Source organism: Astyanax mexicanus, chromosome 7 (genome assembly GCF_023375975.1).
Source record: "Astyanax mexicanus isolate ESR-SI-001 chromosome 7, AstMex3_surface, whole genome shotgun sequence".
Taxonomy (NCBI): Eukaryota; Metazoa; Chordata; class Actinopteri; order Characiformes; family Acestrorhamphidae; genus Astyanax; species Astyanax mexicanus.
In genome coordinates this window covers 247,501-274,568 of record NC_064414.1, presented here as the reverse complement: position 1 = coordinate 274,568, position 27,068 = coordinate 247,501, and the positions used below count along the sequence as shown (strand labels likewise).

Sequence of the window (27,068 nt, the reverse complement as noted above, 5' to 3'; positions counted from 1 at the left end):
AGCAGCATATTATCATTTTATACTGTTTATAAATTAATCTTCTGCCTAATTGGTGTAAAATCTCTAAAAATATTGATAATAAAACTAGAAGAATGTGTGTGTGTGTGTGTGTGTGTGTGTGTGTGTGTGTGTTTATGTGTCTCACCTCGTCCTTGTCCTCCACCTGTATGGACAGGGGCAGAGCGAAGCCCACCTGAGCCAGTTCAGTAATGCGCACGCGGTATTCAGAGCTGTTAAACTTGGGGGCGTTATCGTTCTTATCGATGAGGAGGATGGTGAAGGTGGTGAGGACGGTGGCAGAGGAGGGAGAACGATCATCCAGCAGCTCTGTACCCTAAAAACAGACAGACAGAGAGAGAGAGAGAGAGAGAGAGACAGAGAGAGAGAGAGACAGAGAGAGAGAGAGAGACAGAGAGAGAGACAGAGAGAGAGACAGAGAGAGAGACAGAGAGAGAGAGAGAGAGTATGTTTGTTAGGACTGGAAAAAAAACTTTATTCCACCATAATGTAACAGGGTTTGTGTTATTTGACGTCTACTTATAGAGACATACCCAGATGAGCCAATGCTTTTATGAGTCATAGTCATAATGTTTTGGCTCACTGACTGATGTAGGTTGTAAAACCACAACATATTATATTTACATCAAATGTTCAACACACTGAAACACTGATTACAGCACTAGAAACACCAGTACCAAGTAAACCTGTTAGTATTAACTAGTATAAACAATGAGGGCTTTACCTAAGACTTTGGTGTATTGCTATTTAAATAGTGCAGCGCTTCTGCACTGTGTACTGCAGCATGTACTTGTGTACTTGTTTTTTTTTAAGTTTTCCATATTGTGAATCTGACCGCTGTTTTTTTTATTGTGTCATTTTGGAAACACAGGGTTTCTGTGGTACAGTGGTGATATAAAAATCACACCTAAACTCACATTAAACACGCACACACCAATCAGCAGCATAACTCAGCGTTGGAGTAGCAGCATATGGTACAGAATCAACTGAGGGATTAAACATCCCTGTTCCTCTATAGCAGAGCCTGAGCAGCTTGTGAGACACATGTTTCTCACATGTTCCTGGTGGAGCTTTAAAGCAGTGCTTTTAAACTGTGAGTGAAGAGGATGAGAGGGTCTTAATGAACAAACCACACGTATTTAAACTCAAATTTAACAGGATTAGTTTTACTACAGGGAGCTCTGTAATGCAGTGCCCAACAAAAAGTATATTTCATGACCAATATCAATATTTAAGTCCAGTGTTTGTAAGTTGGGTTAGCCAAACATCTTCCATTTCAAACAAAACAAATAAACACAGTTCTGATGTTAATCACGACCTGGCTGATGGGTGTTTGGCTGATCAGATTCCTTCACACCACTCGGTTAAATTAACAGTATGTGTTTTTATATATTGCACAGCTCTGTATACAGTCTGCAAAAGCTGCAGAAAAGAGTTGTAGGTTTAGTGGTTTAGGGTCAGCGCACTGTGGCATGTACTTGTGTATGCGAGCCTGCGTTGCCAATGCAAATTGTAGTTCTTTTTGACAGCACTAACTTAAATGTATTAGGACTACATTTATGAATTACATTTGATGTAACTCTGTAAACTGTAGAGTCATGTGTGTACACTGTGGAAACACTATAGCAGGCATTACCACCCTCAGTGGGCAGTGCAGTGTTCACCGGCTTCCATGAGACAATCCACAAGTATTAGGATACAATACTAGTTCAGTTTATTTTACAAAATTTATGATTCATTTCAGATTCTGAGCTGCATTTTATTGAAAATTCAAGACTCTCATTCACCGCATCTCTAATAAACAGGGCTGCCATGTTCACCTGTTCTTCTAACCCAGCAGATCTCCTGCGTGTGGTTTAGAGAGGAGATGAGTGATCCAGAGGATAAACGGGAACCACAGAGTCTGACGGACAGAATGATCTAATCAAAGAACTGAATCATCATAACAGCCCTCAATATAACCCTCTTATCCACAACCCCTCCTCCATCCAATCAGCACAGCAATCACTGATGAACCAGCACCATGTGACGAGCAGTGCAGAACACACACACACACACACACACTCACACACACACACTGTACACACACTCACACACACTCACACACACTGTACACAGTTACATATGCAGTGAGAAATTAGAATGTTGTCTATAAAAGTCACAATAAAAGCATTTCTGTTGGTACACTGAAAGAACAACTGCTTGATTCAAATTGTGTTAAAAGGTAAAAAATGGAGACACAACTGGCAGAAGAAATACAATAAAGGCCACATTTCTGCACATTGAACTACCCTAAACACTAAACTATTCATCAACAGGAAGAATTCACTCTCAATGCAGTGTTAGACTAATGTAATAAATATAAATATTCTGATGAATCTGAAGATTTTCATTCATTCTGATCTGAGATCAGTTTTCGCTCTTCTTTAGAGTCTGGTGAGTAATAGCTGTAGCTGATGTACAGAGAGCAGCAGAAGAATGGCCGATTCTATCAGAGCTCCAATAACAGTAATTGGAGGAGAGATGAGGGGAGCTTGTGAGTCGCGAGCAATCACAGCATTTTATCGTTTTAACCCCGCCCCCGCTGGCCTCCATAAAAAAAAACCCTAAACGCACTGACCTGAAGCGCAGCGTATTTCTGCACTTATCCAAAGCTTTGTGAAGTTGAGAAATTAGTTTTATTACTCTTGCACTCAAAATCGATATCTCCTCCGACGAGAGCCGAGAGAGAACAGCGGAGCAGGAAAGAGAAAAGAAGTGGAAGAAAATCCATAACTTATGAATATGTTTTTTGGAGATGCTCCTTTAGCCTCGGCTCCGGTCGGCGTGGAGTTCGGGCGGGTCTGGAGGAGATCATTGATTTTAATTATGGAGAGGCTGAACTGCGGGAGTGGAGGGGGGGGGGTTTGCAATCAACAAAACAAACACTTTGATTCCACATGCACAAATAAACCACACGTGCCACACACACACACACATACACACACACACATACAGGTACACACACACATACACACACATACACAGGTACACACACACACACACACATACAGGTACACACACACATACACAGGTACACAAACACACATACACAGGTACACACAACCAATATTCCAATACTGCATCTAGTATGTTGGTGCTGGGGTAATTAGCCAAAAAATATTAATATGAAACTATTTACTTTTGCTTTAAAAAAATACTATATACAGTAAGAAGCAGAGTAATGCAGAAAAAAACTGATCATTACTAATCACTACAAAAGAAACAATATCCGCACTGGCCAACCAAAAAAAAAAATGCATACTTAAAACAAAAAATCAAACAGAGACGAGCTTCAGGGCTGTAATTTAATGTAAATTTAAATGGATTGATAATACATTTCTGAACTGCACTTTTACTGTTTACAGTTGCTCTGATTCCACTCTGTAAGCTCAGTGAAGGCAGTCTGAGATGGTTGGAACGGGAGAAAGGGGCGGAGCTACCAGATTAATAAGTGACTCTGACTCTTCCTCTGTTCTCTAATGAGCAGATTTTATAAGATGGTGAACAAATTTGTCTTTATCTCTAAAAAAAGAAAAGGACATAAGCTATTTCTACAGTCACTGGTTTCTTCAGGTCAACATGAACTCATGCAAACATCCTTCCTCAAACCATCTAACTAAGAGACAGTGAGCTCAGTGCAGACAGGCGTCATCAGGACACTCGTGTGCTCTTATCTTTAGTTTTATTATTTTGATCAGTCTGTAAAGTTTTATTCCGACTCTCCTTTGTTCTTCTTTGTAAATCCTGACCTGGCTTTGATGTCCTCGGATCTGATGAGACGTTTGCGGGTCTTCTTCTCTATTTCTTCTCTCAGGGTCTTCTTTAAACTGTGGATTATCGGCCCTCTATTCTGCCTGTCTGCAGGTTATGTAGCTGATATTTTGAGAGGTTTCTGTGCAGATGTTTGGAAAGCTCACGCAACAGGAAGACCTTATATAGCCAGTCAGGTACAGCGAAATACTGCAGGCTGATCATTTAGCAAAATTATTTCTGGGACAATATACTGCCCAAAATAAACAGTTATTGTGACGGACACAGTTTAAACTTTATCACTTCTAAAAAATGTCAGGCTTTTATCAGTGTTACAGCAAACTGAGACCACTGAGGGCTGAAGCTTCTATTTAAGGGGAGGAAAACATCAGTCATTTACAAACTTCTGAAGCAGAGAAAGAGAGAGAGAGAGAGAGAGAGACTCAGAGAAAGAGAGAGAGAGAGAGAGAGAGAGAGAGAGAGAGACAGAGAGAGATTTTCCATACAGCCCAAGGCCTACACTGAGCTTACAGACAGAGATGAAGAGACAGGAACAAAGTGTTTCCATTGCTCTGGCTGCTTGTGACACACACACACACACACACACACACACACACACACTCTAGCCTTTGGCCATGGAACTGTCAGCAGGTCACGCAGATAACGATAACAAGACTCTCCACACTTTATTCTCTCTCTCACACACACTCACACACACACACACTCTCACATATATATATGATTTTACAGCTTGGTCCCCCCCAGTTCAAAATTTCCATCTGCGCCCCTGAACTCAACCACTCAACTCTCCAACTCAACCACTCTACTCAACCACTGAACCTCTCAACTCTCCAACTCAACTCAACCACTCAACTCTCCAACTCAACTTAACCACTCAACTCAACCACTCAACTCAACCACTCAACTCTCCAACTCAACCACTCTACTCAACCACTGAACCTCTCAACTCTCCAACTCAACTTAACCACTCAACTCAACCACTCAACTCTCCAACTCAACTCAACCACTCAACTCTCCAACTCAACTTAACCACTCAACTCAACCACTCAACTCTCCAACTCAACTTAACCACTCAACTCAACCACTCAACTCAACCACTCAACTCTCCAACTCAACCACTCAACTCTCCAACTCAACAACTCAACTCTCCAACTCAACTTAACCACTCAACTCAACCACTCAACTCAACCACTCAACTCTCCAACTCAACCACTCTACTCAACCACTGAACCTCTCAACTCTCCAACTCAACTTAACCACTCAACTCAACCACTCAACTCTCCAACTCAACTCAACCACTCAACTCTCCAACTCAACTTAACCACTCAACTCAACCACTCAACTCTCCAACTCAACTTAACCACTCAACTCAACCACTCAACTCAACCACTCAACTCTCCAACTCAACCACTCAACTCTCCAACTCAACAACTCAACTCTCCAACTCAACTTAACCACTCAACTCAACCACTCAACTCTCCAACTCAACAACTCAACTCTCCAACTCAACTTAACCACTCAACTCAACCACTCAACTCTCCAACTCAACCACTCAACTCTCCATCTCACCCTCTCAACTCTCCAACTCAACCACTCAACTCAACCACTCAACTCAACCACTCAACCACTCAACTCTCCAACTCAACCCTCCAACTCAACAACTCAACCACTCAACTCAACCACTCAACTCTCCAACTCAACCTCTCTATTTCCCCTCTCTCATCTTATCTCACATTATTTGCAATGTTCAGATCTTCCCTTGACCTTTGACCCCGGGGGTGTCTGGTCTGATGTGTACCTTCACAGTGAGGGTGAATCCTGCGGAGTACAGCGGGTTCTCTCGGTCCAGTCGGCCGTTTACGGTCAGAGAGCCGCTGATATAATCCAGAGCGAAGACGCTGTTGGTGTTTCCTAATGAACAGGAACAAAAAGACAGAAGAGAAAACTGAACATTAACACCATGAACACATGAACCTGACACGACCTCAAACCCACCACTACAACAGATACAAACGGGGGTGAAATTATATTACAGAAAGTACTATAGCTGTATACTTTAAAAGATATAAAATATAAAACATTCTGTTTAACATTTTTTTATTTAGAAAATAATTCCATATGTTTTATTTCTTTATAGTTTGGATGATTTTAGCATTTATCTATTTATTATGAAAAATCACTACATTTAAAGTGTGTCCCAACATTTGACTGGTACTGTACGTAGCTCTGATGCTACAGCTAGTGGATAATGGTTCTGGACAGAATCACACTAAGGTACTAAGATCCGAGATTCTCTCGGGCTCCTGCTGCTGATGGCTGGCAGCGTGGGAATCCTCGGGGCACAGTGGAAATGCCTCTATGTACCTCACAGCCCACGGCTATCAGCAATAAATAATTAGCTTTATATAATTTGACATAGAACAGAATCATCGCTGTTGTTTTGCTGAGCTGCTTTAATGTAATTACAGTTTTACAGTTTAATTATTTTTACATTTGCCCCACATTCTGCAGCACGGTTTAAAATCATATCAATCTGCAGAGCATAATTAGTGTACAGCATGAGGGAGAGAGATTAATATAAACACAGAAAATAAAAATATAGAAATACTGTGTGAAAAATGGATTTAATACACAGAATACAGGGAAGAGGAATAATGAAGAGATGAACAGTAGAGCAGATCAGAAAGACAGAACAACAGGAGTGAATATAATCTCACAACATCAAAGGATAACAGAACTTAAACAGGGTTCTGTATAAAGTTATAAAGTATCTCTTGTCTCTACTTTCAAGCTCATGTTTTCTATTGATGTCTTTTCTTTCTTCTCAATACATTTTCTCTGATCTTTATCTCTCATTTCTTCTTCATTTTTCCACATCCTTTACATCATTTCTTTACATCTATGAATCCATCCTTCCCTCCTCTCAACCTGTAAATCTTCTAAACCTCTTATCTTTCAAGATCCTTTTTTCTGAATCTCTTATCTCCTCTCAGCCTCTCCTCTCCTCTCTTAATCTCTCTTATCTTCTCTTCTCTAAATTTCTGAACCTCTCTTATCTTTTCTTTTCTTTTCTTTACTCCTCTCTACCTCTCCTGCAATCACTTCTTCACTTTGTCTCCCGGTCCTGTCTCTCTTTCTCTCTCTCTATTGCTCTTATCTCTTCATCCCCTCATCACTCCTCTCGCATCTCTGGTCGGTGCTATTGTTATGCTAAATTGGACATGACAAAATCTTTTGCAGTGGAATTGAGATTGAGTGCTTCAGAGCATGCACCAGCACCCGGCCTGCCTCACGTTCCTGCATTTCAATACCATCCTCAGCCAGAACACAATGAACATCAAACAAAGAGAACTGATGGAGGGGGGCAGAGATGTGTATGCTTCTACAAAACACCAAAAAAAAAACAATTTAATCATGCTTATTAATTCATCTTCCACAACAGCGCCGTGCACAAAGACCAAGCGTAGATTAGAACTGCACTGCTGACCCGGAGTTTTGATTGAAGAAACGGCATCTTTACTTAAGGAGGCTTTACTCCGGGGAGGCCGGACTGATTTGAAAATGATGATAATCATCTGGAGCAGAAATAGAAACAGATTCCGTGGGGAGGGAGGAGAATATTGGGTTGTTGCTGAGGGCTGGGTGCAGTGAGGGGCAGCACTGATTACATGTTAGCATTAGCATCACATGCTAGTGTATCACTTTCAGTTATAGCAGGTAATGAAGAGTTAAAGAGTTAAAGCTGCACTATGGAGAACTAGTACTGTATTCGCTCACGGACGCTCACTACAGGTGGTCCTGCCATTTTCACCAAAGTTACACAGCGCAGTTAGCGGCACACTGAGCCCAGAGCAGCAGAGAGATGCAGCAAGATTCTCCCTTTTATAAACCAGTGTTGCACTGAATAAAAACAACGATTTTAAAGATGATGTTTTTTTAAGGTAGAAATGCTACATAATGCTGCTTTAGGTGGATAAGCAGGTAATGTCATTTCTGTGATATGTACTAGTTAATCCCTTATATATCTGTATTTCTCATAGCTCATGATTTAATGATATGATGTAGCGTATCAGTTTCAGCAGTACAAAATTACACATCATATAGCTGTTATTCTCATCTGTTTTATATCTCTCTCTCTATCTATCTATCTATCTATCTTCTTTAAATAAAACATTAAAATGTTCTTTCAACATTCGGCTGCACCCTTTGATCTGTTCTTGTAAGGTCATGACTGATAACATGATCCACAATTGTTTCCCTTACTTGACAACTGGTTTAAATATTTTTTATGTAAATTCAATTCTGAATGGAGTAAGTAAACTGCTCAAACATAAGCCACACACTAAAGAATAACTCAACTGAAAAAAAAAATCAGCTTAACACAAAATATGACAATAAGCTCCTTAAGTAATCCCAAATATCTGCAGTTTTTAAGTCATTTTAACTGAATGATGTGATAAAAAGTGCAGTAAGATTTTACAGAGGGCCGCTGTTCACCAGATTTAATCTGAATGATGGAAGAACACAAACAGCCTAAACATGTATTCAGTACACACTTAATGTATGGAGGTTAAAAGGTTAAAAATATACGTGTCACTGTTTAAATGCATCCTAAAATCCTGCCAGGTATCCAACTCACCACCTCAACACCTCACAGCTGAACAAGCTACGAATAAACTGAATCTTAAAGACCAAATATAACTAAATGAGCACATCAGCACAGTGTAGGTGAAGCACGAACTGCAGAGCGTCTGGTGTTCCCAGCCTCCAGCTCCGTCACGCAGCTGCTTCAGGTGAGAATCTCAGCTTTCGCTCTGTTTCTGTCTAATTAAACAGATTTACTAAACACAAACAGCACATCTGCTTATTATGATAAAAAACAGTCACAAGATTTCACTGCTGTTGGTGTCAGAGAAGGGCAGCCTTCACACCATTGTTAGTACAGAGCAGAAGAGAAGAGAAATAACTCTAAATACAGATCACACGTAGCTTGTGTGCCAGTTAATTTACACCATTATATATTTACACTATTAATACACTGCCTGGCCAAAAAAAAAAGGTCACACACTCTATAATTTAGTTGGAGCGTCTTTATCTTTGATTGCTTGACGCTGCATTCACTGTGACACAGTGTTTCTCCAATAATCTTCTGCAGCGTCACAAGATTCATTTAAATCCAGTGCTGCTGCTGGATTAATGTTTAACCAAGATTTTGCAGCAGCATTCTTCATTAATTGCACATTGCAGCAGTAAGAGCAGAGTGTGAAGGTTCAATTAGCAGGGTAAGAGCACAGTTCTGCTCTAAATATTGCAATGAATGAACACAACATTATGTGAGACATACCAGAGTTCAAAAGAGGACAAATTGTTGGTGCACGTCTTGCTGGAGCATCTGTGACCAAGACAGCAAGTCTTTGTGATGCATCAAGAGCCACGGTATCCAGGGTAACGTCAGCATACCACCAAGAAGGACCAACCACATCCAACAGGATTAACTGTGGACGCTGTAAGAGGAAGCTGTTTGAAAGGGATGTTTGGGTGATAACCGGGATTGTCTCCAAAAAACATAAAACCACGGCTGATCAAATCACGCAGAATTCAATGTGCACCTCAACTCTCCTGTTTCCACCAGAACTGTCCGTCACCACAATCAATTATTGTGCTCTAAAACCAGGTGCTTCAGTTTCATTCTCCAACCCCTGTATATAGTGGATCTTCTTCCTCATTTTATATTGTTGTGTGATTTCAGATCAGAGAGTGTAATGAAATTTTCACCAGCACTTTCTGTGTTCACTAATTTGGTGCTCGGCTGGTCTGACAGGTGTATCGGAGCATCGCTATCTGCTATGCACATTTGCTAACCTGTAAGCGTGGGTAAATTTGCATGGCTCTGTTAGCCTGGCTGAGCTGCAGGTTGATGGAGTGGCTGGTGTGTTAAATCATCTGCTGTATGATGATAGTGAAGCAGGGCGGCTGAGGGCTGAGGAGACCATGTTCTGTGACCGAGGGTGATTTCACAGCTGCTGGACGGACAGCAGGTGTACAAGGTCTGTCCGGCTGTGTGTGAGTGTGTGTGTGTGAGTGTGTGTGAGTGTGTGAGGTCGGTTCTGTGGGTGGGGGTCCTGTATTTGTGTCAGAGCAGAGTCAGAATCAGGGCTGTAAAAGCTGATAGGGTAACAGCTGCTGTGAGATTATAGGTGGTCGAATAAAAAGTGAATGTAATTTGTAACTAAAGTAGTTTTTTGTGTATCTGTTCTTTACTAAAGTATTTTCATTTTCTATAACTACTTCTTTAAACTACTTAACATTTCTTATCTTTCTTTAAATATCTTACATTTTTCCCATATTACTATGGGAAGAAAAATCAGCAGAAATGCGTTAGTAAGCGAAAAACATGCATCAAGAAGCTGAAGTCTGGAGTCTGCAGTTGGAACGATATTAATATATGAGGATGATTTATATGGTGAAATTAAATCTGATAACAGATACACTAAAATACATATATGTATACATTTATCTAGAAGTGTTATCTTGAGAAACACCAGTATACGTTATGAGGTGTTATCTTTTGAACAAGGCTGAATTTTGGCCAACATGTTCATGGCAAGGCAGTGTGAAGTGTGAACGGGAGTTGGAGCGAGGCCTGATGGTGGTGTTAGATGGATGGTACGTACCATTACTGACATTTCTGAGTGTGTAAATATGTACCAGAAATATCTAATTCAAGGCATCACCATCCAGTGTGAACAGAGCACAGTGGGTGGAAATGATGGTGACCAACGGCATCTGGCTATGATTGTCCATGCAAACAAACAGGAAACTCCAGCAGACAGAGACCCCATACACATTTCCCACAGCTCAGAGTAGAATTCTTCAGCTTTCATAGGACATGACAAAAGTCACGGGACATGTAAAGACAGAGAGCTACAGCATACCAACCAAACCAAATGAGTTTCCTGATATTAGATTGTACATTAGATTGAACATTTCTGTGCAGCAGTGTATTATTACTACTAGTGTCAGAATCATGAAGCACAATACACATTATTCAGTAAGTAGTGCCGGTAGTGTAGTTCTGATGGTTCTGATGGTTCTGATGGTACCGGGCCATATAGCCTCTATAAACTGCAGGCAGCAGCAGCAGCGTCTGAGCGTTTAGCAGCTGAGAGTAATCAGCAGGGGGTGAGTGTATCCCGTGCTGACGGAGGAGAGGACGGGGAGATTAACCCCGGGGCATGACTGACTCTGCTCACTGCACACCGGGGCCTGGCTGAACCATTGTTGGCTGGAGAGTGGGGTGACTGGGGGCCAGCAGTGGCCGGTCAAAGCTGGCAACAGGACAAGGCCTTATGGGTAATTATTGAGGATTGAGGGCGAAAGGTGTCGACCGGAGTAGAAAAAGAGGGGAGGGAAAGTGGACTGGCTACAAATTGAGTCCTGACAAGTGTGTGTGTGTGTGTGTGTTCAAAGGAATATCCTCTCTAATAAATTCTTGTACAGTGAAAGATATTTTCACAATTTGGTACATTCCATATTATGGTACACATAATGAAAAAAATATATCAAAATAAAATAATTTACTACAAAACAATACTAAAAAAGGGATTACCTTAAACATCTATATATATATATATATATATATATATATATATATATATATATACACATATATAGTATTAATGTAATTATAACATATGCAGAAACTTGGACTGAATCCCCTCTGAATGCCTCAAATTACTTATATTACTGATTATAAATTTACATGGCTAAATCAGATTCTAATATTGTAGTACTTCAAAATATCTATCTGAATTGAACAACAACATGTACTAGGGTGGCAAATTAATTAAAATAATTACTGGAATTATTATATTAGCCTCTAAATTATTATTATTATTATTATTATTATTAATAATAAATTATTATTATTAGCCTCTAAATATGTTTTTATTGATTTATATCCTCCGTCCTAAATCACACAACACTTCCCAGATTTACTGAAGTTCTATAAAAGACATAAACAGGAGATAAAGATCTTCAGAAGCTCAGAAATCTGCTGAGTAATTCTAACAGTTGTCGAGGAGTTAACCCAGAAAGCAGCCACCAGGTCTGCACTTTGTCCCGCCCCTCTTGGACTCTGCAGATCCAATCAGATTGAAGGAGAGAGTTGAGTGACAGCTGCTCTGAGGCTGGTCAGGCAGCTAGGGTCAGTGTGGCTCTAAATTGGTTCTGTGCTTCAGCGCTCCGACCAGAATACTGATATACACCACCAGCCGTCTACTGAACGCCCCACTGAACCTCACCTGTCCCTCACACCTGTGGAGGTGGACCCGAACACACACACTATACACACACACACACACACACATACACACACACACGCACACACTATACACACACACACACACACACACACACATACACACACACACACACACGCACACACACACGCACACACACACACACACACACACACACACATACACACACAAATAGAAACACAAATGCAAACACAAAATTGTGTTTTTTATGCAATAATACTTGGGGTCATATGCATTGTACATATACTATATACTATATATATATATATAGTAAAAAAATAATAATATATATATATATATATATATATATATATATATATAAATAGTATATCTGCAAGTGTTTGTCAACTATGATGAAGATTAACAATGAAATCAATTGTTTTGTTGTTTGTATAATTATAGATCAGTATACTCCTCTACAGAGATCACATTTCTCACACACCATTACTTTTTAACTTAACATTAACATTTTTACACATATAGTTAAAGACATTTGTTTTACCAAGGTTGTGGAATACATATACATATATGCTAATAATACACTGCCTTGCCAAAAAAAAAGGTTACCAATTGGATTTAACCTAGCCAATAGGTAAGAGCATCCCATTGAATTATTGCATGGGTGATTATGTTTCAGCTGGCAACAAGTTATTTAACCCTATAAGTTAATCTGTTTTAGAAGGGTCATCAAGCAAAGAAACATCTAAGGAGATTACTGAAACTACTGAAACTGTGTAAGAACTGTCTGATATATTATTAAAAAGTGGAAAAACAGTAAAGGAAAAACATCATCTTCTAGAGATCTCGAATGATCGTGATCAACGATGTTTGGCAAAACCAAATTTTACTAAAACACTAGAACTCTGGGATATGATGTTTAATAGTGAAAGTAAGAGCTTTTCCACACACACAATCTGAAGGGAATTTAAGGGATCAGGTATAAACCATTCAGCTTTGGAACAGTGGAACTGTGATGGAGCACCATCCAATACTTAAAGAGCTGGAGGTGATGATGAGAGGATGAGGGGAGGTGGTGATCATCCAACATCCTCACCTCAGTAATTATTGTCTTTTAAATCAGCAGGTTTCCCAGGATACCAAACATCTGTTTATATAGTTTTAAAGAATGCAACTATTTTAAAAAGCAGAAACTCAAATAAAGTAGTACTACTTTTTTGGCAAAGAAACATACATCTGCATATATGAATATATTTGCAAACTTCATGTGTATATTTATGATTTTGTATGTGTGTGTATACACAGTGTCACAGTAAAAAATAGACATATAAACATATATATATATATATATATATATATATATATATATATATATATATATATATATATATATATATATATATATATATATATATATATAGTTTTTTTATAAAACAACTGAAGAAATGAAGGTCAAATCTAAGCCACTATAAACCCATTACAGCTTCACACACACACACACACACACACACTGTAAAACCCAGTGAGCCCTTCCTTACCAAGATGCTGAACATGCTGTTGCTTATGATACACTCTAACTGTGTGTGTGTGTGTGTGTGTGTGTGTGTGTGTGTGTGTGTGTGTGTGTGTGTGTGTGAAGCTGTAATGGGTTTATAGTGGCTTAGATTTGACCTTCATTTCTTCAGTTGTTTTATAACAACACAACTTAATTTCAGCAGTAAAAGTAAAGAGGATGATGAGATGCTGAATGATATGATGGAGGTAAAGCTGTGATTCAGTGGATTCTACAGCTCCAGCACTCACACGAAGATCCAATAATCAATAAAAAGTGATGTTAATTGGATCTGATCCATCGTGTCACTGCTGTAGTGAGAGAATCTCTTCTTTTGATTATTCTCATTTCCTATTTACTGAAACAGTAGGTGGTCTCTCTGGTTTGAGCCTCGCAGGCGTTCTAAAGCTTTAAACACGTCAGAATTTTAAGATGATTTGGCCGAGTCCGTGAAAACCCTGCGGACAAAACTGCTGGTTCTGAGATTTTTTGTGAGTGTGACAATATGTCTGCTGATGATGAGGTACGGAAGATCCTCTGAGCTCCCGAGGCGCTTAAAGAAGAAAGTCCTGAAAATTAATGTACGGCCTTATGGGTGTGGACGGGTGCCGAGCTAAGCTGGGGCGTATTTGACGCTGGCTTCAGACTGAACACCCTGTTCCAGCTCACAGACGCCGTGCTGCTGCTGCTGCTGCTGCTGTTCGGGTTTTACTCAGGAAGTGAAGTTTCTGCTGGAAGGCCGTGAGATGTGTTTAAAACAGCTAAAGTTGGCAGAGTTAGGAGTGTTATTTTATCGTTTTGCTTAAATGTGTGACTAATTAAATATTCCTGCTGTTTTATTGCATGGTTTGGTTTATGATGTACAAAGCAGTGAAAAAGTCAGACACCATGCTTTATTTATTAAAAGTGCTGCTATTGAGTACAATTTACTAATTTCAGATTTCTGAGGAGACGGGATGTGAGATAAGATCACTTATATAAAGAAGCAGAACATTAAAGAGGTTTCCAGTCTAAACCCGTATTTGTACAGCGGGGGGGATGAGGTCTGATGGATGGAACATAACATTTTTAAAGCTGTTTAGGTGTTTATTATTTAACAGTGTTCTGTGTCTGGTCGTTGAATGATCACCATCCCAAATAATCACCCTCCCAAACTCAACAACTCGTTCCAAAAGTACTGGATGGAGCAAATCTGTGAAAATGTTAATAGAAAGTGATTTGCTTGATCTTAAAAAAATACATTTAAATTTAATACAACATTATTTATTAGCATTAACTGAACATTTGGATGAGTGTGTGTGTGTATGTGTGTGTGTGTGTGTGTGTGTGTGTGTACAGGTCAATACAAAGATGTGAGACATGGGCAGATTGCCAAAGCTCTCACATTATCAGCAGTAGTGAGCTGGAAAATGAGAAGCTGAGGCATCCGCACCGTACACACACACACACACACACACACACACACACACACACACACACAAACACACACACACACACACACCTGCAAATTAATAACTTATATAATGATTATCAGTCAATAAACTGAGTATTAAGGTGTTTTTAAACAGATTTGAGTGTATTTTATGGAGAATGGTAACTAATGGTAACCAGATTAAGAACAGTTAATACTTGTAATGGTCAGACTGAATATTTAACATGAATTAAATTATTAATTTAAAAGTGTGCACTTAAAGATATTAAATCATGGCATTTTGTTTTTCCTTTCATAACTAAAGAAAATTTCAATACTATAATAAAACAGTATAAAAAATACTTTATAGTATATACTTTTGAAAAAATACTTCATTAGTATTTTATAGTGTGTGTGTGTGTGTGTGTAGGGGAAGTGTGTGTGTGTGTGGGATGTGTGTGTGATCAGGTAGGTAATAACGAGAGCCTCGTTCACCCTTCAAAACCTGCTCAGCGTTGAACGCTCTGCTCTACACGGCATCATGCACTCTTTATATCAGTGTTTAATCACCCGTGAAAACACGTGCACCACTTCCACACTTGTGCTCAGCCGGGAAGGAGAACCGGGTCGAGATCAGAGTCAGAGCCGCGCCAGCTCTCCTGAAATCATGAGGAATATTCCGGGCTAATGCAGGTTTATACACAATTCATTAGCCTGCTATTGGACCAATCATATCAGAATATTAAACAGTCAAACATCCATTCAGATGATTTCAACCACTCAGAACTGTTCTGATAGGTGGAGATCTCTCTCACAATACAGACAACACAGAACACCAGCGCTGCACACCTGGTCCTGTTAAATTACCTGAGAACAACCTGAGCTTCTGAAATCTATTGTTACTGTATCTGCACGAAGAGATTAACTGTGTGAATGTAATAATAATAATAATAATAATAATAATAATAATAATAATAATATACAGTGACATGCAAATTTTTAGGCACTCAGGTAAACCTTTGCACCTGAAGACTCCAGAGAGAGACGTGTACATTCTTACGATTTAATTCTGTTTGAGCTTCTCTGATTTTCTAGATGATAAACATCACCAGCTCTCTTTCTTTTAATGCAGGAGCTTCTGGTGCAGAAACACAGCAATGCTAACCCTGTTAGTCAGGCTAACATCAGAGCTACACCTGATTACACTGCCTGGCAGCACTCTGAATAAAATGAAATAAAACAGAATAAAACTCTTTAAAACAGCTCACACACTCCAACACAAACCAACAATAAATACAAATATTTACAAATCTAATTATCATGAATCGCAGTGAAGAGCAGCTAAAGAAAAAACTACAGAAGTAAAGACAGGAGCTTACCAAAACTAAAGCAACATCTTCTTCATTTTTATGCTGGAAGCACACACACACACACACACACACACTTTATTAGGGGCTCAAGCTTGTTCTACAGCAGGTCATAAGGCCCTGTATTGATCTGTGGCCTTCAGATCCCTGAAGGAATAATCAAACATGGAGGAACAGAGAACAGAATCTGATCCACCACAAAACATATAAGATATATTCTTTACAGCAGATCTGCAGATGATTGAACTCCCCACACTTTCGTGTAAACTGAGGACATATGAGTGTAAACTAAATGTCCAAATGTTTGTGGACTCTCACACTGCCTAGTGAATACATTCACTAACTGTAAAACTCAAGCATCGCTGAGACAGACGTGAAGACATACTCTCAATACAACAGAAATCTCTGGAGCAGATAAACCAACTCACAACAAAAGGTGATAAATGAATAATAAAAAATCTAGGATTAATATTGTTAGGGGATTTTGTTAGTTTTACAAGTTTAAGTCACAGAATTAAAAACACGTACAAGGAGAGCAGAAATAAAAAGGTGAAAAAGTGAAATAGCCGCTGGTATAATGTTATTAAAAGCAGTTAAGGCATGAAATAAACTGATTTAGCTAACTATAGAAGTAAAGAGAGTACAGGAGGGCGCGTCTCTGTTATGCGAGCTACACTTCTGAGTTCTGCCCACTGTGGATTAAAGAAATTTTAAATGTCCACACAACTTTTTTTTTTTTACAAAAAGTGATCAGTTCTCACTCCAATACCAACATAATGTCTTGTTGCTTTGTGATGAGCCCACTGGCCAGTGCTCAACCTCACTCACAAGATATCACCTCACAAATTATACAGGTGTGTTCCCAAGTCATCCCACTTCATGATTCATCTACATAACGCTGCCCCATGAGGTTTGGTAAATCAGTGTATATAGTATATATGTGTTACTCTGTGTGTTACTGTGTGTGTGTGTGTGTGTGTGTGTGTGTGTGTGTGAGTGTGTGTGTTACTGTGTGTGTGTGTGTGTATAATGTAGGAGTATAGAGGACTGGTTGCTTTGTGAGCCGATCTAAAGCTGGAGACAGCGGTGAGATTCTATTAAAGATAGGGGCAGAAACACAGGCGGTGGTGGTGATGGTGGTGATGGAGCTGATGGTGGTGATGGTGCTGATGGTGCTGATGATGGTGGTGATGGTGCTGATGTTTCTGATGATGGTGCTGATGGTGCTGATGGTGCTGATGATGGTGGTGATGGAGCTGATGGTGGTGATGGTGGTGATGGTGGTGATGGTGGTGGTGATGGTGGTGGTGATGGTGCTGATGATGGTGGTGATGATGGTGGTGATGGTGCTGATGGTTCTGATGATGGTGGTGATGGTGCTGATGGTGCTGATGATGGTGGTGATGGAGCTGATGGTGGTGATGGTGGTGGTGATGGTGCTGATGATGATGGTGATGGAGCTGATGGTGGTAGTGATGGTGCTGATGATGATGGAGCTGATGGTGGTGATGGAGCTGATGGTGGTGATGGAGCTGATGGTGGTGATGGTGGTGATGGTGCTGATGGTGCTGTGTGAGAGAGTCTGAGAGCGGATTTTCCGGGTGGTGGGCGGAGCTGCTGTTGTGAGGAACAGTCACAGGTTACTGCGTTTAAATAGACTGAACAAAGCATGAGCAGGTCACGTGCAAACGAGCCTCTGGAAGTGTGAGCGAGCGTTCTCAAGTGTGTGTGTGTGTGAGGGTGTGTGTGTGTGTGTAAGAGTGTGTGTGTGTGAGTGTGTGTGTGAGTGTGTGTGTGTGTGTGTGTGTGTGTGCGTGTGAGATTAGCGCGGCTCACAGGACAGGGTCGAGTCTAATTGAAAAGCTGTAGAGAGAGCGCTAAGAGACGAGATAAAGATCCTATAGAGGAACATGACTAAGCTAAAGCTGTGTTACACCTTCCTGCAGCCATCAGAGCAGGAGGGCACAGCGACACTGCTCAAAAAGAAGTGTGTGTGTATAGTGTGTGTGTGTGTGTGTATAGTGTGTGTGTGTAAAACCGAGAATAATCGCCTTTTCTGCTTATCTAGTCGTCCAGGCGGGAAACAGGCAGGCTAACCTGTGAGATTTCTGTAAGACTAGAAGCTGCAGAATTGTGAGCGTTCCTCACCGGCTCACTGTACACTCTCTCTCTCTCTCTCTCTCTCTCTCTCTCTCTCTCTCTCTCTCTCTCTCTCTCTCTCTCTCTCTCTCTCTCTCTCTCTCTCTCTCTCGTGAAAGAGAGAGATGAACAGCATGGCCCTCGTGAGCACACGTCAGTGGTGAACGTGATTTCTCAGCATGTTAGCTAAATTAGACACTGTGTGTACGGAGAGAGAGAAAGATCTTAGCACTGAGAAAGTTGTAAGACGAGCTCTGCTTGTGATTGGCTGAGCTGTAGCTGTAGCTGCTGTATGTCTCACAGACTGCTGGTTGAGTTTTACTAAAACAGAACAGAATCTTGATTAAAGGTTGTGTAGCTGCAGGCAGAGTCACAGGCCACACCCACACACAGATTGCTGTGACATACTGCACAGTTCTAGTTAGAAAATACTGCCTGCAGCTCTGCTGACAAGAGCTGACAGTGGTTGAACTTTGCATGTTTAATGAATAACTGTCCCATTTAACATTAACTAAGCAAGATATTTTACTATCTATATATTAGCAGAGTAACAGATCGGAGCTGATTTTTAGGCCACAGTATCTGAAGGGGAAGCAGGTGAGGGATGAACTGTGAGGGTCAGATTGTCCGTCTCCCTCTGAGCCAGAGATCAGTTTAAATCTGGCCTTGGGAATTCTCCTGTAAAAATGTTCTCTGTCCATCACTAATGTATTCCGCAGGCATGAATGCACTCTGAAGGCCTCCTCCAGACTCCCGACGATTTGTTAGGAATAGCTCTGCTTGTGTTCAGCAGGGCTGTGGCTGAAGACCAGTTCCTCGGAGTGCTGGTAGTGCTGGGTGATTTTCACGATAAATTTAATTAATTAGATTAATTCGAATTATAGTTTTAATGCAATTTCTAAAATGAAGTAATCATGATTTTACATTCAGACATTCTATCTTTTTAATCTAAAATATCTAAAAACGCTCCTCATTTCTAAAGTGTTTATCCGTCTTACCCTGGTTACCGGCGCCTCCCACAGACTAACCCGCGCATATTTACTAATCATTCCTCCAAAGACTGAACTCACACTGAACTCATACCGAAAGTGTGACACTTTCGTCAGTGTGAGAGTTTTTCTGCGGTGTGTAGATAAGAGGTCAGCGTGTTATATGAACACATGGGTTTTTAAACAATGTTTTGAATCATTGATTCACTCAATGACTCAACACAATGCATCTGAACACCAAACACAATTTTTTCTACTGGTAAACCAAGTTTTGAACCATTTCTTTGTCATCTGTAGTGTGTATGATTTTAACTGGCGGAGCGTCCGTCTCCCTCTGAGCCTGAGATCTGTGTAAAACTGGCCTCGGGGACGCCTCTGCTCTCCATTAATAACGTATTCAGCAGGAATGAGTGAACTCTGAAGGACTCCTCCAGACTCCCCACAGGGGCCAAACACAACTTACACACATTTTGATGTATATTATTCTTGCTCAATCACTCACCAGCATACATACACAGTTACACACACTCTCTCACACACAATCATAGTCTTTTTATTTGATTCTGAGGAGCTCAGAGCACCTTTACACATTCGGGCTGCAAATAATGATTATTTTGGAAGTCGATTAATCTGGTGATTATTTTTTAGATTATTTGATTAGTCAGCGACTATTTCTGCCATCTCTAAAAATGATAGAAACAGCAGAACATGATATTTAAATGGCATTTAAATGTCTGAACGTTGTTTAAACAAGGAAAGTACTGATATTTAGTGATTTAAAATGTAATCTGTTGTGTTTGGGCACTTTTAGAGACACAGAATAAGTCAAGTGTAAACTGTGTGAGTGAGCTGTTTACCCTCATTTATCTCCCATTGCGGCGCTTCTGTCTCCAGCACTGTGTGTAATTCTGTACTGTTAAAAATTAATGATTAATCGACAATGAAATCTGTAGTCGACAAATTTAATTAATCGACATTGACTAATTAACTAATTGTAGCCGCCCTAACACACACATACACATGTTCCTCAGTCTTGTCATGTTCCTGACCTCTCCACAGTATGCAGAAGAGCCCCCCCCCCCCCTATAACCAAGACACTTCAAACCAGCCAAACCCCCCACAGCAACCCAACCACCCACTGAAGCTCAGTGAATCCAGGGAGAGAGGGGCAGAACTGAGGGTTCAAACCCGAGCCTCTGAACCCCTGATACCCGACTGCATGATGTCTCCAGGCTAAAGGGACTGAGGGGCTTCTGTCTCTGAGACTTCTGACCAGACAGAGCTGTGGAGTCATCAGGTATCAGGGTTTTAACTCAGGCAATCAGCAGGATATAAAGTCTAGAATTACAGATTTATGACTGAATAAAACACAGACAGAGAAATTTCTATTAAAAGCAACTACAGGTATACATTTATTTAGAATATTTTTAAATTAGTATTAATATGCACTAATCTGCAGGTTCTCTAAACGTGATGTACTGCAGTGTGGGTTTCCTGCAGGTTCCTTAGGCTTTAGAGGTTAAAAAAATGATAAAGCTGAAATGCGTCAGTATACAGATGTCAGCAGGCGGCTGTTCTAGATACAGCACTGCATCTGGGAGGTGGTGATTACAGAGGTGATTATACAGTAAACAGCACATCAACAACAACAACAACAATCTCCTAGTGGCACTCAGAGAGAGAGAGAGAGAGAGAGAGAGAGAGAGAGAGAGAGAGAGAGAGAGAGAGAGAGAGAGAGAGAGAATAACAGAGAGAGAGAGAGAGAGAGAGAGAGAGAGAGAGAGAGAGAGAGAGAGAATAACAGAGAGAGAGAGAGAGAGAGAGAGAGAGAAATAGAGAGAGAGAGAGAGAGAGAGAGAGTTGGATATGCTAATCTCTACTCTCTAGATCATTAACACACATCACCCTGGCAATTAAAATCCCGTTTATCTTAATTACTCGACTAATGATACGAGTCCCTGAGGACACACTCCCACAGAGGACACCCAGGAACAGGCACTTCAACAAACACACACACACACACACACAACCACATAAATACACATATATACCGTATTTTCGCACTATAAGGCACATTAAAAATGTTCCCAAAAATCATCAGAGCTCCTTATAATCCGGTGCTCCTTATGTATGAATTCTATCAGTCAGGTATTAAGGAGCAGTAAAGACAATCCACTGAAGTACAGAGTTATACAGGAGTTTCAGTTTAGTTCTCCAGCACCCAGACTGGAGCAGCATTAGCATTAGCTGCTAACCACAGCGCTAGCCCTTTCATCACTCAGAAGTGAGTATCAGACTGTGTTCTGTGTGTTTACACTGTTAAAATAAGCTACGTGGGACAAACCATGAGCTGATATCACCCTGGATTACTGGAACACTCAGGGTTCCTCAGTGTAGCGCTGTCGGGCAGCATTACTAGCAGTAATTACTGCTATTCATGGTTAGCGCTGCTGCTAACTGTGGCTAACCATGGCTAGCACTGCTGCTAACTGTACTGGTGCTAACTATCTGCACCAATTGTTGACCCAGATGTGCAAATGCACATACAGGTTGGTCATTTCCTGTAGAAAAGTACTGACAAAAGAACAGGACACTCAGAAACAAATACCAACATATACATTATTTTACGTTGCAGTCATTGTTCCAAAATCTAGAAGAGAGAGTTGTTTTGACAAAAGCAGGATAAACTATTTTTAAAGCCTTGATTTTGGAAGAAAGAATAAATGTCCCAAAACTTTTGTCCGTGCAGTATATATGTGTAGCCTTACCCTGTGTTCATACTTTTCCCAAAATGGTGCGATTTGCAGCTTCGATTCAGCATCATGCAGAAAGATTTCCTTCATGCAAATTAATTATGACATGTAAAGCAATATTTTACACTGATTGCCCGTGCAATTTAACTATTAATTAGTAGATATTTTTCAGTATATTCTGATTACTTCAGTACCATTTTTATTACTTGAGTTTAATTTTGCAGTTTTTGCGTATATAATCTGTATACTTTAATATAAATGATGTGATTTTTTGTTGATCAGATTTTTTTCTGACATTTGTTTCTGTAATTAATCAGTACAGTAAGATGTTTCTGTAGTTTTTAATATAAATACGCTCTTGGTTACTGAGGACTTCAGTTCAGAGGCTGTAAGGAGCTCTGATGGAATCAGCAGGCAGGTGAGCAGAGAGCACATCATCACAGCCGAGAGCTGGAATCACTATAAGGCGTTTGAAAGCTACATCAGTGACACTAATGCAATTGATTTTGCCATTAGACATGATCGTGTTCACGGAAATTGAGATGCAACGCTTTCAGTATGAAACAATCACAACCCTAATGGTCTGTCATTCTCTCTCTCTCTCTCTCGCTCTCTCTCTCTCTCCTCTAAACTTCTTTCTCTTCTATTTTATCCCTTTATCCCAGAGTTTTTCAGAGTGAGAGTAGTAGTGGGAAAGCTCCTTTGACATGTTTCCACCCACGGCCTGAGAGAAACTCAAAGAAACGAACACAAGATACACACTTTTCTGTGTCCACACACACACACACACACACACACAAATATATTTACAGTTATTGAGAATGGAGGTCTCAAAGGCCCAACTTACAATTCAAGCCTATCACACACAACACATGGTCAAATCTCCTCTCTCTCTCTCTCTCTCTCTCTCTCTCTCTCTCCTCCCTCACTCCTTCCTCTCTCACTTTCTCCTCTCTGAATCTGCCTCATGCTGATAGCAATGAAAGTGATCTGTGGGGGATGCACACACACACACACACACACACACACACACACACACACATGGCTGTAGCCACACTGTGGGTGTTTAGAGTTTTGTCATCTGCTCATATACAGACTTAGCAAGCAGGCGGTTCAGATCCTGACTGTATAACTACACACCCTCACACACACATCACACACACACACACACTACATCACGCACCGAATCGCAGCCAGAGACGCGAGAGAAGCCGCAGTGCAAAATCTGACCTGATGAGTTCACAATATCAGTTTAGCACGCTTCCAAAATAACCAATCAGCTCTGGCTGCAGATAATCATAAACTCAGGAATATACCAATACATCATCTGCCATTACATTAACACCACCTGCAGTTTGCTTCTACACACACGGATCATCTTATCAGCTCCACTGAGCGTAAAAAACGTATTTCTAATTCTTCTCTTTTAATTACAGACTGATGCGTTTCTGCTTCTCTGATTCACCCTGATCTTCACTGATCAGAACAGGATTAAAACACCACAGAGCAGCTGATATTAGTGTGGGTTCTGCTGGTATGAGGGAATCCGATCTGAGGTTTTAAACACCTCAGAGTCACTGCTGGACTGAGATTATTCCACCAACCAGAAAAATCCAGCCAACAGCGTCCTGTCGGCAGTATTCATTTGAACTCTTAAGCATGGTGGTGGTGGCATCCAGTAAACCTGATATATTATAAAAAGTAGATGGAATGACACAGGATACGCAGGACTACCTCAACTGAACCATGGATGGATGGATGGATGGACGGATGGATGGATGAACGGACGAACGGACGAACGGACAAAGTTAGATAACCTGTCCTCCAAAACCTGACTTAAATCCTACTGAAATTCTGTCAAAAGTGGTCCAATGTTTATCTAAACATAATTCTGCCAGAATCTTGTTGATGGCCAACTAAAGTGTTTGTGAAGATGGAACTTATTAATCAATATTTTATACCAAATGGTGTGCATACTTTATATTCGAGACTCTAAAATATTTAGGTTTGTATGAGAAAGTTTAAATGTTTTTCTGAAAGGATGTGCTGTATTAGTGTCTGAAGTCTGTGTGAAAAGATTAGAACATCTGACTGATCTGGTTTTCAGTGCATCACTAACAGCATTTCTAAAGTCGTGATCTGGACAGTATTGTTCATGTAAAGAGAGCAGAAATCACATTCAGTGCTGGAGAACTCACACACACATCCCTTCCCCTTGTTTTGAAACACAATGATGCGTAGGCTCTGTTGTCCTTGAGTGTGGACGTTTGTGGACACACTGCACATATCAAACTCCTCACAGTGAAAAATAATACAGAGTGAACAGAGTGAGCGATAGAGAGCACAGATGAATTATGGGATACCTGATAGAAAAAGCAAATGTACATGAAATATGAGCAATGAAATGGTAATATTTGGAGGTATTGGACTTTTCTACAGATAATAAATAGCTGAACTCCAAACAACATTTTAACCCGGTCTCATCCAAAATATTAACCCTGAGTGCAGCAGGGTGTGGATGTGTGGATGTGTGGATGGATGGATGGATGGATGGATGGATGGATGGATGGATGGATGGATGGATGGATGGATGGATGGATGGATGTGTGGATGGGTGGGTGGGTGGATGGATGGATGGATGGATGGATGGATGGATGGATGGATGGATGGATGGATGGATGGATGGATGCTTTATTTATCCCGAAGGAAATTTAGGCATCCAGCAGCAACAACACAATACAATAAGAAACATACTCAGACAAATCAAAACACAGAAGAATAGAAAATATATAAGGCTATAAAAAAAAAACCTAACTATACAAGGTAAGGATCTATCTGTAAACGGAGCAGTGCAGTAGATGTTGCTGATGTTGCTAGTTAAAGAGTCTGATGGCTCTGGGGATGAAGGATTTTCTGAGTCTGTCTGTTGTGCAGCTCTGTGACAGCAGTCTGCCGCTGAACACACTCCTCTGCTTCATGATGGTGGTGTAAAGTGGGTGACTATCATTGTTCATGATAGAAAGCAGTTTATCCAAAGTCCTTCTCTCAGCTATTGTAACCAGAGAGTCCAGCTCCATTCCAACCACTGCCCCGCCCCTCCTGACCAGCTTGTCCAGCCGTGATGCATCTCTCCTCTTCATGTTGCCTCCCCAGCACACCACAGCGTAGAAGAGAATGCTGGCCACGATTGATTGGTAGAACATCTGCAGAAGCTTCTTACAGATGTTAAAGGACCGCAGTCTCCTCAGGAAATAGAGCCGGCTCTGTCCCTTCCTGTACAGGGTGTCTGTATTTGTTGACCAATCCAGTTTGTTGTCCAGCTGCAGACCAAGGTACCAATTATAGTCTAAATTCTGCTGGTTTCTTTATTATAAACTGTAAAAAAATATTTAATAATCTTATTTAAAAAGTTATTTGAGGAAATTTTAGCAGTAAAAAAAAGAATCTAAAGCGGCTCCTCCACAGTCCTGAAGGAACTTTTAACAGTATAGAGTCATAAGAAACAGTATTTTATGTAAAATAATCATTTTTCTTTCTCCTCTTGATGAATAATAAGTGACAGTGTGAAATCACGCTAACAGAGGAATCTGATTTAGCTCATATTCACTAGTAAAGGTCAGACGATATGTAAGTGTGTCTCTGAAACTTCTCGTCTGGTTTAGATCCATTCAGCTCCAGCTGAGCTCTGCCCTTTCCTCAGCCTGCAGAGTCTAATCTAAAACACCTAACCCACCTAATCAACAGCTGAGCATTACAGCGGGGGGGCAGGGTCAGGCCTACAACTAAAATGTGCATTAAGGCGGTTTGTGGGAGCGCTGATTTAGATTATTAGGATGGAAAGTAATATCCGGGATCCATCACTTCCACTAACGCAGCCTCGTTTCTCCAGGGGGTCAGAGATTAATCATTCATTCAGACTTTTACAGATTGAATCAGAATGTTTTACTAATGCAATTCAATGTTCAATTCACTCTTCAGGGTCAAACCGCCTTAAAGCTAAACTCCAGAATCTGCAGATCTCTCTGTAGTGTCCAGAGATCAGAGATCAGACAGTAACGTCCATAATTTCACTACACTCTGCAGTAAAATGTGTGATATTATAGTGTGTGCATCTCTTACGGCCCACAGTAGCTTTATGATCTGATTAGGGGTGAAACAATTACTTGAGTAATTCAAGTTACTCGATTTAAAAAATTGATCGATTAATTTTCTGTTCCTCGAGGAATCGTTTAATTTATTTTAAAACGCAGAGCACGGAATTTAACGAGGACTTTTAATGTGAAAAAGCGTGCTTAATGTTATGTCACCCACAAACAGGAAGTAGGAAGTGGAGGAGGCGGAGGGTTTTGAAGTGGTGAGCAGGTAAATTTAACTTATAATACATAAATGAGATTAATATTAATTAACAATCACCTCCCAGTACTGGGGTCTTGGGTTCAAGTCTCTATCTGGGTGGAGTTCCCATGTTCTCCCTGTGTCTACGTAGGTTTAATCCCACAGTCCAAAATCATGAAGATCAGGTAAATTGTCTAATATTCTAAATTAATCTGGTGTGTATGGGTGTGTGCCCAGATATGGATGGGCACTCTGTCCTGAGTCAATTCTATAGTGCCCGATGCAGTCCTCCTTCAGGTGGACGGTTGTTTCCGGTTGAGAGTATGCTGTGCGCTATTGGCTGCTGTAGGACCTTATTATGATAACACTGGGCTGTGAAAGAGTTTGAAATGCAATCTGAATGTTGATTTGG

At 40.5% G+C, this 27,068-nt stretch overlaps 1 protein-coding gene across 1 annotated transcript in view; it reads right to left on the bottom strand.

The window, feature by feature from the left end:
* Window positions 1–27,068, bottom strand: part of cdh23 (cadherin-related 23) — a 277,788-nt gene that overhangs the window by 130,910 nt on the left and 119,810 nt on the right. Inside the window, exons 10-11 of the mRNA XM_049481005.1 lie at window positions 5,630–5,742; window positions 146–334 (exon numbers count right to left, since the gene is read on the bottom strand). Coding sequence (XP_049336962.1) covers window positions 146–334; window positions 5,630–5,742 — 302 coding nt within the window. The remainder of the gene's footprint in view (window positions 1–145; window positions 335–5,629; window positions 5,743–27,068) is intronic.